Below are 16,766 nucleotides of genomic sequence, written 5' to 3'. Positions count from 1 at the left end.
TCGCAACCCAGCGTTCAACCGCTGCGCCACTGGGGAGGCCCTACTGCAAATTATTTTTAATGGTAATTGATATTTCACTTACATCAACTTCAGTTTTTTGGAAAGCAAAAGCTGGAGACTATTGGAGCTGCAAAAGTGTCGTTACCAAGTGATTAGGGACACTTTCTCTATTTGGCTCTTGACTCTGGTGCCCCTTTTGTATTCTAGGGCAGTATGTTCTTGATTGTGGCAGTGGTTTCATGGTGCATGCTCACGTCAAGATCTATCAAACTGTGCAGTGATAAAATGTCATTTATACCTCAATAAAGCTATTTAAATAAAACCAAAAAAAAGAAAAAGACTAGGGATGGGTGAAAGGTTTCATTTTTATGGTGATGGGAGAGATGGTTGATTGTGAAAGGGGAGGCAGGAAAGGGAAACAAGTTTGAGAGGAACTTTCCCCAGCAGTTCAGTGTTTGGAAAAAGAGTACATAAAGAAGTTGAAAGCCTGACAACTACTTAGGAAAGACTGATCTATATGCTTCTCTGCAATGCTTACTGCAGTGTTATTTATAATAGCTAAGATGTAGAAACAACCTATGTGCCCACTGATAGAGGATTTGATTGAGAAGACATGGTATATCCACACCATGGAATATTACTTACTCAGCTAGAAGAAAAAAACAAAACATTACCATGTACAGCAAAATGGAAGAAGTTCAAGGGAATTATAGTAAAACAAGTCAGAATGACAAATATTGGACATTTATATAGGAGATGATTTAAAAAAGCAAAATACTTATAAAAACTGGCAGACAAAAGAAAAAATCAAAATCAACAAACAACTATGAACCAGAGACACACTATGGGGGCGGCGGGAAAGGAAGGCTTGGGGTCAAAATAAGGGGGTTGCAATTGTATGGGGAATATAAAAATAAAATAAAAAAAAAACTGGCAGACACTAATAAACAAATTGACGTTTCTGTGGCTAAGAGGGAAGGATTATGGGGGAAGGTCAAAGGGGTATAATGTATGTTAGTAGGGTAAAAAAAAAAAAAATACCACACCAAGGTGCTTACATATTCCTTAGAAATTCTTTATATACCCCAGGGCTAAGCATAACCCCATTTGAAGAATACTGGACTAGAACTGTAAGTAATTGAAGCAGTTACATTCCAGTTCCCTGCTGCACCCTGAACCTTGAACATGTGGGAGAGTCAGAATCACACTAAAGACATCTGCTGGGATGGTGGGGGTTTGGGTAAATACCAATTTCATGATTTCTGCTGATCCTATTAGGCTTGTTTCAATGTGTGGTACCTCACAACTTTGATGACTATGATATTACCTACAAAACGTGGAGGAAGAGAGTAACTTACTTGAAACTTAAGTCCCCTACAAAGCTATTGTGTAGAAAGCCCTCTTTCAGGGTATTTCTTCATAGCCCTGAGCATTTATGGCGTTGCCATCATTCTCCCTTCCAAGTTTTCTCACCTAGTCCTCCTGAAGGTAGCTGCTTTGCATTTGTAAATTTTTGGAAAATGTGGATTAGTGTAAAATCTGGGGCTACTAATCAGCCTAGTTAATCAACCTCTCAGGGAAATGAATCTGTGAACCAAATGGTATCTACGAATTAAATATCAGGGATGGATGTCATACAGAAAACAGAACTGTTATGTAGTTTTAATATTTCAGTTTTTAATGAAAATAAATCTCAAATCCCTACCCCATTATTCCCATTCTTTGTAGCCTATAAATTAATATTGTAAAAAAGATCTATTTTTGTACAAGTCATATTTAAAAAGAGGTCTTTTACTTTTTACTTCGATTATATAGTGAGCTGTGATTAACTAGAATAGAGAAACTGTAATCACAAAATGGGTAGCTATCATTAAATTCAGAATTTTTATATAAAAGATACAGTAATGTTTTATTTGGATTTTTTAATCAATTTAGTAGTTTTACTGGAATTATTTTTATTCATTAGCTATAATTTTAAAATTTTTTGAAGAACAGAAAAGGCAGGTTTTTGGAAATACACTGCTCAAGTAAGTTGTGGGCAAGATGTAAGAGGTCATCTGTCTACCTATAATTTTTTAAAAGTTCATTTTATTTTTTTAAGATTTATTTATTCATGCATACAAGAACTGGGGTACAGGCCAGAAGTGTGGGGGGTGAGAGGATTCACCAGAGACAGCGTGGGGAACAGAACAGGCAGACTGACTGAAAATACACTGGTGAGGGGAGCAGTGGGCAAGGAGAGGACTGCTGTGCCATGTGGGTTGCTCCCTGGCCAGCCGAGAATTGAACTGCTGCTGCAGTGGCTGCAGACAGTTTCATAGGTTGCGTCTTAACACCCTGCACCACCAGGGAGGCCCCAATTTTTTAAAAGTTTGAAACAATCTTGTTCTACCTGTATATTTTATAGAAATGTCTTACATTTATAACAAGCAAATATCCACATCAAAACATATTTCTATTATTCAGTAAAATTCTGACCTATGTTTTAGTCTTTTTTAATATTTATTTTATTTATTTAATGCACACAAGAGCTGGGGTGTAGGCCAGAAGTACGGGGTGGGGGCTGAGAGGATTCATCAGAGACAGAGTAGGAAGCAGAACAGGCAGACTGACTGAAATACATTGCTGAGGTGCTGAGGAGAGCAGTGGGCAGGACGGGAGAAGTCTGCTGCACCATGTGAGTTGGCTCCCTGGCGGGGCAGTGGCTGCAGGTAACTTCATAGTGCTGAGACTTAGCCCTTTGCAGCACCAGGGAGGCCCTGTTTTAGTCTTTTGTTGAAAGAAATTTCAAGATTATGTGTACTTAGTGCTGGAAATTTGCACATGTAGATATATTGATTCACTCAACAAATCCTTACTACCTGCTGTCAGTCATTTTCTAGATGCTGGAAATAAAATACTGAGCAAAACCAGAAATGGTCCCTGCCCTCATGGATCTGTAAGTTTAATGGGATACACAATGAAATAATTATACACTTTTAAAAGCTGCAAATAGGCCTCCCTGGTGGCGCCAGGGGTTAAGCACAGCACTGTGACACTATCAGAAACTTTAGCAGCATGAGTTTGCTCCCAGGCCGGCCAAGGAACTACCCACATGGCACAGCAGACCTCTTGTGACTCGCCCACTGCTCCCCTCAGCAGTGTACTTTCAGTCATTCTGCCTGTTCCGTTCCCCACTCTGTCTCTGGTGAATCTTTCTCATCCCCACCCCCGCACCTCTGGCCTGTACCCCAATTCTTGTATGCATAAATAAATAAATCTTTTTTTAAAAAATAAAAGCTGCAATTACGACAAGTGCTGTAAGGAAAATTTTTAAATGCTAGGAGAATCTGAAACATGATAACTGAATGTTGAGGGTGTGGGTGGTCAGAGAAAGCTGCCCTGAGGAAGTGATCTAAGATGATGGGTTTGCTAGGAGAAGGAAGGGAAGAGCTTTACAAACAGGGAAGATTTTTTGATCAACGTGCAAAGGCCAGACAGGGATCAAAGCAAACAAGGAGGACAGAAGGAGGCTAGTTTCCAGAAGAAAGGGTTGGGGGAAGGAGAGAACCTGGTCTGGGACCAGGCTGGGCTGGTGGAGGGCAGCCAGACCATTCTGGGTTCTACAGGCATTTAAAAATTGTTTTGCCATACAGACTAACAGAAAATAATTTAAACCTTTGTAGGTGGGGTGTGGGTGGGGTGACAAGGTCAGATTTGAGTTTCGTAAAGATTATTGGCTTCACTCTGGAGAATGGATTAGAGGGCAGGGCCAGAATGCCTGGTTTATTGAGATAGATGCTTCCCTATACATATGCATGTAAACTTGAGCCTTTGAAAAATAAACAGTGTCATAAAGGGATTGGAATTTTCTAAGAAAAGAAACACTGGTTTTAAGCCTTTAAGTCTTTTGTGTTTATTGGGGGTAGGGGGTGGGGGGTGTAAAATTAGTTCACATTAAGTAAAGAAAAAGAATGAACAGAACTTCTAGTTCTGAGGAAGAACATGTCACTGAGTATCAAAGTAAACTTTTCTCCCTAAAATGAAATTACCTTTATTGATTTTTTTTATTACTCACTATAAATTATATTCTCAATATGAGACAGTACAGAGTACATATTAAGAAAAACTTTTTAGTGACTGAAATTCTGCTACTTAGATAATTATTGTCTCATTTTGGTGAACATCTTTTAAAACTCCTCTCCATAACTGTATTCACATATTGAATTTATATATGTAAATGCTCTAGGGACCATGGCTATTCTGTTCAGCAACATATAAGCCCAGTGCTTTAAGAAAGTAAATGCTCAATAACTATTAATTGGATAGTTATATAAATTATATTTATATGCTTTTTCTTTTGCCTCATCTAATAACCTCAATCAAATCAGTAAATGTTTTTGTACTTAGATTTCTTCATCTACTAAATGAGGCTAATATAACTCCCCTGACTTAACTCACAAGAATGTTGTGTAATTCACTATAAGCTATGAAATGTTTGCAATTCACTGTAAGCTACATACAAAATAGTGCTAGCATAATTCAGCTATATCATTATCATTGATTTTATTGGCTTACATCCCTTTATTAAGGTATGATAGACATACAAAAAGCTACACACATTTAATGTCCTCAATTTGATGTTTGCAGATAAGTATATACCCATAAAACTATCACAACAATCTGTATTATAAATACATTCACCACCTCCAAGTATCCTACTGCCTTTATTTTGTGTGTGGGAAGAACACCATAAAACCTACTTTCTTAGCAAAATTTTAAGTATACATTGTGGTTAACTATAGGCACTATGCCATAGTGTAGATCTCTAAGACTATTCATCTAACATAACTGAAATTTTTCCCTCTCTGACTAGTACCTCTGGTTTCCCCTTCTAGTCCGTAACAACCAGCATTCCACCAGATTGACTAATTCATGAAATCATTAGTATTTGTTCTTCTGTATCTGGCTTATTTCACTTAGCACAATGTCCTGCAGGATCATCCATGTTGTTGCAAATGGCAGGACTGACTTCTTTTTCCAAGGTTTAGCAATATTTCATTGTATGTACATGGTTTTAATTACTTTTAATATAAATGGAAACATTAGCTCAACACCTTTAAAAAGAATAATTTTTATATAAGAAAAAAAGAAGAAAAAGTTGCCTAACAAAATTGATTACAAGGAAAGATACAACAAATTATTCCACAGACAATAATTGCTCACTATGTGCCAGCTGTAGTGGGCTAGGGTAGTATCAGAGTGAATAATACGCAGTCTCTGTTCGCAGGCACTTTAGTTCTGGTGGATGACCCGTGTCAATCCCATAGACAGAATCACCTACCATTGTCCCTAGAACCTAAAGAAGCAAAGTGCTTCTACCCAGGCAGTAAAGGAAAGCCAAGCTTGACCATAAAAGAGCAGATGAACCAGGCAGAGGAGCTTAGCCTCATCAAAAAATTGTAGTTGGACAGTATTGAAATTAGTGGACAAATTGGTTGCTTAAAGTGAAATTAGTGGACAAATTGGTTGGGGATGCCCCATTCTTGAGGGGTTCCCCTGGTAAGCATAAGGGGGAATTCCCTTAAAGATGGTAGAACCCCAACAGTAAATATAGGGGCTAGAGGGGAGAACAGATCCCACTTTGCTAGCAGGAGACTAGAAGGGGTGGGGGAATTCTTAAAAACTCCATTCACAAAATAGGAGATCCCCTTCTGTACTCAAAGTTCCCTTATACAGGGTATTCTGAAACACTTGTGATTACTATCCTAATGAGTTGTGTTTGATTTTTATCTCCCTTTCGGGTTTAGAGGAATATAACTGAATATATATTTATACATATAAAATGACAAAAATATTGATAGACTCTACAGACTCACACTGTTTCGCTATCAGTTCAGTGACACCCTGCTTTGTACCATCTGAATCTGAGGTCACCCCTTTATAAGTCCACGTTTAAACATAATTTCAGACCAAAGACAGTATGAATTTTATAATATATAAGATAAATGTCTGAGAAAAATGCAGCCCTGACATAATATTATGGCTTAAAAAATTTAAAACTATACAGTGCCTATTATATAATAGGTATATAAGATGAAAAGAAGCAAAGATATGAATTTAACAGTCTGGGAATGAAAACAACCTTTAAAATTAAAATAAAAATTTTTCTGTCCATTTTCATTTCCCATCATTTTAATCCTAGCGGAGCAATTAACTTCAGTAACTCTCTCTTTGTAGGGGAGGCAGCAATGGTCAGAATATAATAAATAATGTATTTATTTGCAAAGTGCTTGGAATTTTACAAACTGCATTTAAGGACATGCCACAGTACTGTTACTACATTCTTCCATCTACTACAAGGAAGCACACATTATATGTGCCATAGGGCAAAATCTTCTCTTTTCTCCAAAGTACAATTGAGGTCAAGGTCAGAGAGTCTACTGTCCTAAACCTAACCACCAAAACAAAGCTGGACAAAAATTTTAAAACCTCACAAACTGTACCAATCTATTTCAGAATTTCAAGCTGGTGATCCCTGGTGGCCGTGTGACAATAAGGATAGGTGACAATATGATCATTAGTGGAAAAATAAAGTCAAAATCTTTTTGTGGCAGATTAGTAGCATCATTCATAATATTAAAATAATATTTCATCTGCAAGGCAGAACTATAATATTTTTTGTTTGATATACAACACTGGCCATTTATTCTGATATTGAAATTTCGGTGAATTAAGTGAGAGTTGCTTTGACTACATCGATAAAATCAATAGTATAGTGTATGTGACTATCAACGTCCATACATCTATTCAGTGCATTTAAAAATATCAAGACAGATGATACTTTATAGTATGTCTGCCAAAATTGATTTTTAAAGTTAATCTTGAAAAACAGACCATCTCCCATATCATGTATTCAAAGTTTTAAATATTTTTCTTATTTTTCAAATAGAAATTTCCGAGGCGAACAAGAATCATGAAACTAGAAGGTCTAACTATTGTCACACAAGCTCTTTATGAAACCTACATAGATTTCCAATATATACGTAGACATATAAAGTTTCTGACACCAGGTAATCTGTAACTATAAAATTTGTATTTATTTTGCTCCTGTACACCCTAATATCTATTAATGTAAAAACATACCCTCCCACATAAATATCCTTTTCCCTAGAACACATATTATGTTAGTTCGTGACTGAACTTTTAACGTATTTCTTAAAAAAGAGTAGAGCCCCTCATGGGCGACCATCTTTTTTTTTTTTTTAACTTGAAAGACATCTGAGTAAAACCAATGCAAGAGTCAATCTACATTTTAAAAGAAGGCGTCTAAACACTTCAGCATTGGCTACATTCGGCAGCTTAAAATTTTCCAAGGCGTGCAGAAGGGCTCTAAGGTGGCAAATCTGAAAAAGTCGGGACTGAGACCGTGCGTTTCAGCTTCTGCTCCAACTGTTCTCCCAGGCATTCCAAATTCCAGGCAATGCCAAGAGTGAAAATGAAGGCTTCAACAAATGAATAGCTTTCAACACACCATCTTCCGAGCCGCACACCACGACCGTAGAAGCGGACTCCTCCCCGCTCCTGGGGAAAACCCTGCCTAATATTTATAACGTTATGACATACTGTAATACTCACAAGGTGGTTGTAGAAGTATAAACACGACTGGCGTTATCTGATTGGCTGCTGGTGATGTAACACCCATGTCAATACTTCCCAGTGAACGCACGTGTTCGACCTTTTATTTAAATTTCCATTTCATCACAGCAATAAGACACTCGGGGCGGTGCATTTTCTGTGAAATGATTATTGCCTCGGGCCCGAGGTTCAGCCTCTCGCAACACAAAGCTGCAGACGAGGAGGTGTCCGCGGTTGGAACCTCCTGGCGTGAAAGGCACCGCCTGGTCCAGTCTTTGTGAAGGAACAAAATAAGTTCACTTCCTTGGCCACCGCCACCCACCCCCAACAAATGACAAGGCTGGCGCGCAGCTCTCCCGGCACAGTTATTTCCAAAGTCCCAGGTGAACTCGTGGCGAGAGAAGGAAAATGCACGTCCCGGGCGCGGGTAGGTGCGTGTGGGCAGCGGGGAGGCGGCCAGACCCTGACACTCGCCAGCTGTTTGTCCTCCGCTTAGCCCGGCCCCGGCCGCACACGCCCGCCCCCTCCCAGAGACCCCCAGCCGGCCGCCCGGCCTTTTGTCCCCCGCCCCTCCGCCGACTTCCTTCCCCGCGGCCGCACCCCCGCCCCCAGGCCGGAGGCGCGGCCCGGCCCCTTTCCCGGTCCCCTGGCGCCCCCACCCCACCCCAGCCCAGCCCCAAGCCCAGCCCCCCTCCCCCAGCCCGGCCCCACCCTTTCCCCCTCCAGCGGTTACTGCTACCCCGGTGCATTGTGGGCGCACGGTCCGTTGTTCATTTGCCATTCGACCTCCGCCAGGGCCTGGTCGGACGGAAACGCTCCGCCGGCTTTATTGTCGGTTCGTTATGTGGCGGAGCCGGGCAGTTTAGCGCGCCGCTCGCCCTCGGCGCCTCGGAAGCCGGCGGCGGAGTCGGGACTCCTCGGCGCGCCGGAGGAAGGATATCTGTTTGGAGGGTCGGTGTGTGCGCGCGCGGCTTTAAAGCGGGGGCAGCGGAGGGTCTCCCCGCACTCCGCCGCTCAACTTCGAAGGCCCCGCGCGCCCCCGGCTCGCTCCTCACCTCCCCGCCGCCCGCCCCCTTCTCCGCGCGGGACGCTGCCCGGAGCGCGGCGGGGCGGGGGTGGAGGACGAGGAGGCGGCCGGAGGCGGCGGCCCGGCGGGCGACGGCGGACGCGTGAGGCAGCCCCGGGCGCGAGCGCGAGCGGGGCGGGAGGGCGAGGCCGGGCCCCGCGAGACCGGAACGCCGGGGGCGGGGGCGGGGGCGAGGCGGAGGGGGAGCGCGCGGGACGCGGCCCGAGGCCGGGCGCGAGCCGGGGCACCGGGCGGCGGCGCGCGCCATGTCGTTCAGTGAAATGAACCGCAGGACGCTGGCGTTCCGAGGAGGCGGGTTGGTCACCGCCAGCGGCGGCTCCACGAACAATAACGCTGGCGGGGAGGCCTCGGCTTGGCCTCAGCAGCCCCAGCCGAGACAGCTCCAGCCGCCGGCGCCGCCGGCGCCTCAGCAGCTCAATGGGCGGGGGGCCGACGAGGAAGTGGAATTGGAGGGCCTGGAGCCCCAAGACCCGGAGGCCTCCGCCGGGGCGGCTGCCGCCGCCGCCGCCGAGGAAACCAAGGAGTTACTGCTCCCCCAAGACGCGGGCGGCCCCACCTCGCTGGGCGGCGGTGGCGCGGGGGGCCCCCTGTTAGCGGAAAGGAACCGTCGGACTCTGGCCTTCAGAGGAGGCGGCGGCGGCGGGGGTCTCGGCAACAATGGAAGTAGCCGCGGCCGCCCCGAGACCTCGGCGTGGCCCCTGAGGCATTTCAATGGGCGAGGGCCAGCGGCGGTGGAGCTGGAGCTGGACGCGCTGGAGGGGAAGGAGTTGATGCAGGACGGCGCGTCCCTGAGCGACAGCACCGAGGACGAGGAGGAGGGGGCGAGCCTGGGCGACGGCAGCGGGGCGGAAGGCGGCAGCTGCAGCAGCAGCAGGCGGTCGGGCGGCGATGGCGGGGACGAAGTGGAGGGCAGCGGTGTGGGAGCTGGCGAAGGAGAGACTGTCCAGCACTTCCCGCTCGCGCGGCCCAAGTCCCTAATGCAGAAGCTACAGTGCTCCTTCCAGACCTCTTGGCTCAAAGATTTTCCCTGGCTGCGGTATTCCAAGGATACTGGCCTGATGTCTTGCGGCTGGTGCCAAAAGACCCCAGAGGACGGGGGATGCGTAGACCTTCCTCAAGTGGGGCACGATGAGCTTTCGCGAGGTACCCGCAACTACAAGAAAACCCTGCTTCTGAGGCACCACGTCTCTACCGAGCATAAACTCCACGAAGCCAACGCCCAGGTACTGTATATCCTGCTCCTACTTTCTCATTTTTTTTTTTTTTTTTTTTAGGAGAGGTTTAGCCGCTACAAACCCCACTTTGCTCGGGGAAGGGCATCGTTCCAGTTGCGGAGAGGTGCAGGGAGCTTGTGCGTGGGGGGTTAGAAAAAAAGCCTGGGAACAAGTTTTCGAAAGTTATGTGTGTTGGGGGGTGGGGTGGGCTGGAAAGACAATTTTCGGATCGTAACGCAGAATTTGTGTTGGTTTTTTTGTGGCTCTATTTGTTAGGGGGTAAGGACCTATAACATGTTCTTTGCTCATCGGATGGAATTAAAAAGCTTAATAAAGCGAGGCTGAGGGGTTTAACCCTAAAAGGTTGGCTTTGTGGTCAAAAATTTTATTAGTTGTGATTTTTAGAAAAGCTGCATTATGTTCATAGTCTGTTAACAACGTGCTGGTGGCAGTCAAATCTGGCAACTCTTGGACGAATGAATTAAACAATAACCTTTGAGGCTACCTCTTTCGGGTAAACATCCAACCAAGAAAATTCTTTATGTCAGGTCAGGATAATGTGAAATAGGAGAGCTGTATATAAATGTGGAGGAAGCTGTTTGGATAACACTCCTTTCTCATGAAAAATTTCATCGAATTCCTCTCCATTGAACTTCTTTTGAACTTTCTTACCAAAGCATGCTCTTGGTAAATTACTGTAGTTTTTACTTATTTCCTTCTACCCAGATTTCTGTGCTGAGATTTTCTGTAATCCCCTTCTCTTTTCAAAAAGTTTCTTACAAATGCAGTTTACTTTAAACTTAGCATATTAGAAATGTTTAATGTGAAGTTGTATCAAGTAGTTGATTTGGACTGGTAGAGAATATATTTACCAAACTCCTTGAAATCCTAAGTCCTTAGTTACAAAACAAGTAAGCTGTACTTTTAGTTCTTAGTTCTTGTTTTAATATTTCCACTCTAAAGATAGTAGTCTTACCATTTTGATAATCCCTTTGCAAGCCAAACAGATGTTGATAAGTTCTCCTTTTAAGACTATCAGACAATGGTGGTTTGGATGGAATTCATTCTTTTGTATTGGCAACTAGTCCTTGGTTGTAAAAAGTCAGCTTTCAGATATTCCCTCCGTGAGTTTGTTTACTGGAACGATCTTGCTGTTCAGAACACTTATACGGGAGTTAATTGGGCACTATCCAATAATCCCATAGCACAGAAGTTTCTCAGAAGCTAAGGCTTTAACTTTAAAGCATGGGGTTATGTATCTCAGTGGACAATGGCAATAGTTTTTTCACAAATTTTGGTTGCCTAAGCTTTAGAAGGAAGGTCACTTAAAGATAGAAAGCCCAGAAAGGTTAAGTAAATTGTCCCAAGTCCTAGAGTCCTTGCTGACGACTGAGACTAGAGCCTATGAGGAATGTTGTAATGGAAAAAGAATGGGTCTCAGAGTAAATCTGGGTTCATATCTTGGCTTTCTACAGTTACCAGCTTTGTGAGCTTGGGCAGGGGGGTGAAGTAGAACTAACATTTCCTTCTCTTCGGTGTGTCAAATACAAATTTGCCTTAACACTGCAGAGTATTTTGTTCCCATTCTACGGAAGAAGAGTCTGAGCCGTTAGAGGGTTATGTACTGTATTGTGGAAGGTATTTAGGAAGATGATGGGGGTGGGGGACTTAACGAAAAATGAGGGTACTTTTCTAAGTAATGACAGGTTGGTTCTGTAGAAACTTACAGAAGACAGTGGATTGCATGAATGTGCAATAGACCAGTTACTCCTGATCAGCATAGTCTCTGTTGGGAAATCTGAATGGGGATGCAAATTATAATTAACTACTTAGTGAACCTGAAGTCAGGTGAAGTCAGATTTAGTTGGATAAATGTATGGTAGGACATGCATGATCTATCTCTAATAGCAGTAAGTCTGAATCAGGGAGTTGGATCCTAGGTAGAAACTTTTCTAAACTTGATCTCTAAATTAGCCTTTCTTATCCCCTTGAAAAACTCTTGTGTAGTCTGGAAGACCACTTGCTTGTAGGACTCTTTTTTTATTATCTTGAGGACTACACAATTTAGTGGGTCATGTTTGTCTGTATATTGGTTCCCTTGATCAGATTTCAGGTGATTCTGATCTGAATTGAACCTAATCATTTATCTATTTTCATGCTAAGTTTAGTTTTGAGTGATACCTTGCTATTGATTCCAGACATATGTCTTTGTTTTGTGATTGAATATGAAGCACAGGTTCAAGAACTGACTTCCATTCAAGAGTTGAGTCATTTTTTTTCCCCCATTGCCCTATTGCCTTTGATTACCTATAGGAGGCAGTACAACACAGCCTGTAAGAGCACTCTGGGGCTTATGGTTGGGGAGACCTGGTCCTAAACCTACTTTCTAGGCAGGCCAAATGAGTTAACTCTGGTTTCCTCATGCATGCAAAGTGTATTTGTCAGCACATAATCATTTAGTAAAGGATAAACATTACTTAATTTCATCACAGATAGCTAGATAGCAAGATTTTTTTGGGGTGTGACCTGGTACCACATGACTCGGTGTTACCAGTTTTATCAGTTTGGAAGTCACTTTCTCTCAGGGAATCAGTATTTGTCAGCATGAACAAATCAGTTCTCCTTTGGTATCTCCAGTTCTTTGAACATTCTGAGACTTTCTTATCATACATACAGGTTTTTTCCCCTAGTTTATAAAGAATATTTTGCATTAGATTTCTCCTGTCTTAAAATACTGAAATGAGAGTTCTGGCAGGAATTCTGTTTGTGACCTGGAGTAGTTTTTTCTTATGTCATTAAAGGTTGCTTTTCTTTGTTTTCTATAAGTAAGGAAAGTTTTTTTCTATTAATTCTATGGTGGTGACTAAAAAATTACAAAATGTTCTATAATTTTGTAAGGTTAAGGTCTGCTGATGAGAGTGTTAATGTTTTCTGAATCTGTTCTGAGCCTTCTATTTCAGAGAGATTTCTGGCTTTGTGAATACAAGGATGTAGAGGCAATATAAATTTTAGCAGTGGTTACCACGGTTATCTTGGTTTGGGCCACTTTATACCCAATTATGAAACCTGCATGGCCTACCTCACACATTCTATCAACCTTTCCAGTTTACTAAAACATGAACTCAAATCTGTTACAAATTTAGTTACCCTTCCTAGAAAGTAAACACTGAATTGAAATCAGTGATCTATTTGAAAATGCTAGTTGGAAAATGTTGATGTCAGCAACTAAAGCAAGGTAAGAGATCTACCAGACTTTGCATTGGACAAAAATAAAAGTCAACAGCTTTATTTTTTTGTTTAACAATTTAGAAAGAAAGTCTGAAAAAACTTTCATGAAGACTGAGAGAAAGATAATTGAACCTCTTATGGCTATTTTGTATAATAATATTTCCATAGGCTTCAACATTCATTTATTGTGTTTGATCCAGTAAGGATTGTTTATTTCCCCTGTGTTTTTCATCGTTTAAATAGTGTGTGTCTTTTACAGTGTGTCTTATGTTGGCGTCTTCCTCTTCAACTTACTTATATTAGGTACTCCATATAAACCTATAAATAAGACCTTTTTCTTTGCCTTTTTTGGAATTTGTAGTTTAGTATAGTAGGACAGATTACAATAAATTCATACCATGTTAGTAGAAGCATGTTCAGGTTACAGTAAAAATAATAAAAGGAGTCATCGATTATCTCTTCAAAGGTTGGGAGAAGCTTGAAGAGCTAGCTTGGAAACTTAATTGTGTTGAAAGCATAGGCGTTGAACTGGAAGGTTAGGGCATTCCAGACACTGCACCTGGAGGCAGCATGAGCAGGATGAATTCGTATCTTGATGTGTCTGAAAAGTGCATAATTTGGTTAGTCAGACAAAAAAATTTAAGTTTCCCTAGGTAACCAACACTTGTGGAATATGTTAGGCTAAATCAGTTCTGTTTTCTGTTGACAAATGGCCCAGCTGTTTAACAGTTTTATGCAGTTGAGACTAAGGGTGAAATGAGTATATATTGCTGTTTGTAGGTTCTTGAGTAGTGTGTAAGGGTTTATAATTTGAGGAGAGAGCTCGTGATAAAGCATAGCCTTGGTATCTCAAATTGACTGAGTATTAATAATCACCTGAAGATTTCCACCCCAGACCTATAGAATTAGAATTTGCAGGGGGTGGTACTTAAATTAGCAAGGGAAGATGCTATCACTCAAGATCTTAGCGGTGATTAGAAAGAAGACTGCAAAAGAGACCTTCCTGTCTTTCTCTACTGGCTATTATTTTAGCCGGTACTGACAAGTATACCACAGGCATATTTGGAATCACTTTTGCTGTGGCATTATTTGCTCTAATTCTAGAAAAGGAATTTGACTTTTCCCCTAAAATTTGGAAATTTATTTATTTATTTTTTTGCTTTCAATATACTTTTCCAGTGGGTTGCTACATGCAACAAAGGTAGTAAAGATTTTTGTTTATAATGCTTTCAGCTTTGATGTTTGTGTTGGAAATGTCTTTATTCTGCTAATCCATTTATCAAAAGGACTATAATTCTGGGTAGGGAAGTAAATACTAATTGTTGGTTTTTAAGTAAGTAGCATTTTCTTATCATTTATGGATTGACTACAGATGAGCTCACTTATTGCCACTGACATTATTATCTCCCACTCTTTCCCTTTGAAGGGGGGGGAACCAGGTGATAGTCTTGGAGTCTCTACAAGTTTGGTGGCTTTATCTAGAAGATTGATAGAATGCCATGATTCTTCTCTCAGCCTCCCTTTCAGTTCTAGTTCTGCTATAACCACTCAAGTTCTACTGACTTTATCTTCCAAATATTTTTCCAGATTCTTTCTCGCCCCTCCCCTCATTAAGATTATGGGTCTTCTCTAGTTAAGGTCCTTGTGTCTTGCAAGTATGTTGCACTATTAACAGTAACTTCCCAAACTGGTCACAGTATCTCCAGTCTTAGTCCTTTGATAGTAATCTTCCACTTGCTGCCACAGTCATCTCTTGTGTCTGCTACTCCAATCAGACCACTTCTACAGCTCTGTGAGGCAATGGTTCTTAATCTTGTGGGATGTTCAAATCTTTTGATAATCTGATGAAAGCTATAGACATATACCTTCAAATAGGTGCATATTTGCATTTCTTGTGCTTTGAATCACCTGGACTTTCTTTTCTTTGATCATGTGGACTGAGGATGCTGCAGTTCCTCTTGGTTCTTTTCCTCATGCTGTCGCATTTAGAATGCTCATCTTCCCATCCTATTCTTAGGTATTTTAAGGCTTTTCTCAGATAACACTTTTCTTCCAAAAAGCATTACCCCTACCTCAAAGTTGTGTTCTGCCCCTCCCACCCTACCCCCACCCACGCAACCATCCTATTTGCTCTCAGAACCCCCTTGTCATACTCTTCAATACTTTCACGACTTATCCTTTAGTGGTAACTTGAGATTGAGAACCTGCTTCCTTTTGTTGGGTCCCCGATGTAGAACCTGACTTAAATAGGCACTCAACAGTAAATAATGAAATAAAGTTGAGGCTGTTAGCTTTTTCCACTGTAAATAAAATACTCTTTTTCATCTTTTCTGGAAATAAATTTGAAGATGAGTATTTTAACTAAAGGAACATTTTTCTAGTCTCCTAAGTTTGGTAGAGTTAATTCTAAGGTCTCTTCCTGATCTAAAATTATAATTTTACAGGCCTCTTCCCAAATAAAAAAATGAAGACATGGTGTATTTATAGAATCACTGTTGTAGCATTGTTGGATTTTTGAAGTCAATGTCCATTTCCTTAAAATCTTCTTGTTTAGCCAGTTTAGACTAATGTCTGGGCTAAGTTGTGCTTTCCTTTTTGAGGAAGGAAATAAGTTTCCCAATATTTTCTAAAAAAACCAGTTTTAGAAATATTTATGCCTTTTCATGGTGCTTTTGCTTATTGGTTTTATCTCTTGTTATCAACATACTAAGAGTGAATGTGGAATGTTGAAGGAGGAACGAAAGTGACAACATGACCTCTTGGGACATAATTTAAGATTTTTGTCTTTAATACTAAGAATTGCTTAATTTGGTTCAGCCAAACAATAGTAATATTGGCTATTTATCTTACTGCTTGTGTGCTTGTTTTGCTTTGTTTTACCCAAATCCTCAAATCCCTTTGAGTACATGTACTTTTGACTTCTAAACCCTTCATTTTGAAGGACTTACTTAATAGCTGCAACAAAAACGCAGGCATGTGCTCTAATCAGTGGTTAAAAAAAGAAATTGCTGGTGTTACTTCTGAAAGCAGGGAACATAACTATTCTTGTATAGTAGTAATGAGAAAAAATTGGTTGAATAGTTGTTTTGATATGTGTAGTTTGTGTTACCGTAGCATGGGTGCATATTTTGGTGGCTAGGCCTTTGTCTGAGTTTTTGGTTTTTTAATTAGAATATTTGGTCTGGTGTTAGCAGAGAATTTCAGAAATTAAGACTGACCCAGTGATCATAACCTAAAATGACTGTTTCTGCTAGCTACAGCTACCTTCTTAAAGTGTGTTGGACTGCTTGATACGCAGTTCTTAACTTGTAAATGGTAATTCACTGCTTCCATAAACACTTCATGGTGTACTGCCAAATTTTGATCAGCATTTAAAATTTTTACTTCTTCAAGTATTCATACTGTTATTGAACTACCTATTTATTAGAACTGTGAACCAAATGTGCTTTGGGCAGATAAAACAAGCCTAGCAAGATTTACTTTCAGGCCTGCACCACAGAAAGATTGGAAATTCCTGTAGAGGGTAGAGAGCATAAATATTTTAGTAAAATGTTTTATTTGAATAGTCTCAAAAAAGGGAGCTCAAGTAAACAGTATGATGTTTTTACTAAAAAAAAAAT

General features: G+C 41.3%; 1 protein-coding gene across 1 annotated transcript in view; it reads left to right on the top strand.

The window, feature by feature from the left end:
• The first annotated feature begins 8,361 nt into the window (after positions 1–8,361).
• ZBTB10 (zinc finger and BTB domain containing 10) overlaps positions 8,362–16,766 on the top strand; it is a 30,376-nt gene continuing 21,971 nt past the window's right edge. Inside the window, exon 1 of the mRNA XM_037504915.1 lies at positions 8,362–9,927. Within this exon, the coding sequence (XP_037360812.1) occupies positions 8,950–9,927 (978 nt within the window). The 5' untranslated portion in view covers positions 8,362–8,949. The remainder of the gene's footprint in view (positions 9,928–16,766) is intronic.

Source organism: Talpa occidentalis, unplaced genomic scaffold, assembly GCF_014898055.3.
Source record: "Talpa occidentalis isolate TD23 unplaced genomic scaffold, MPIMG_talOcc4v2.1, whole genome shotgun sequence".
Lineage (NCBI taxonomy): Eukaryota > Metazoa > Chordata > Mammalia > Eulipotyphla > Talpidae > Talpa > Talpa occidentalis.
The sequence above is the reverse complement of the archived record's forward strand: the minus strand, read 5'-3'. Positions and strand labels throughout refer to the sequence as shown.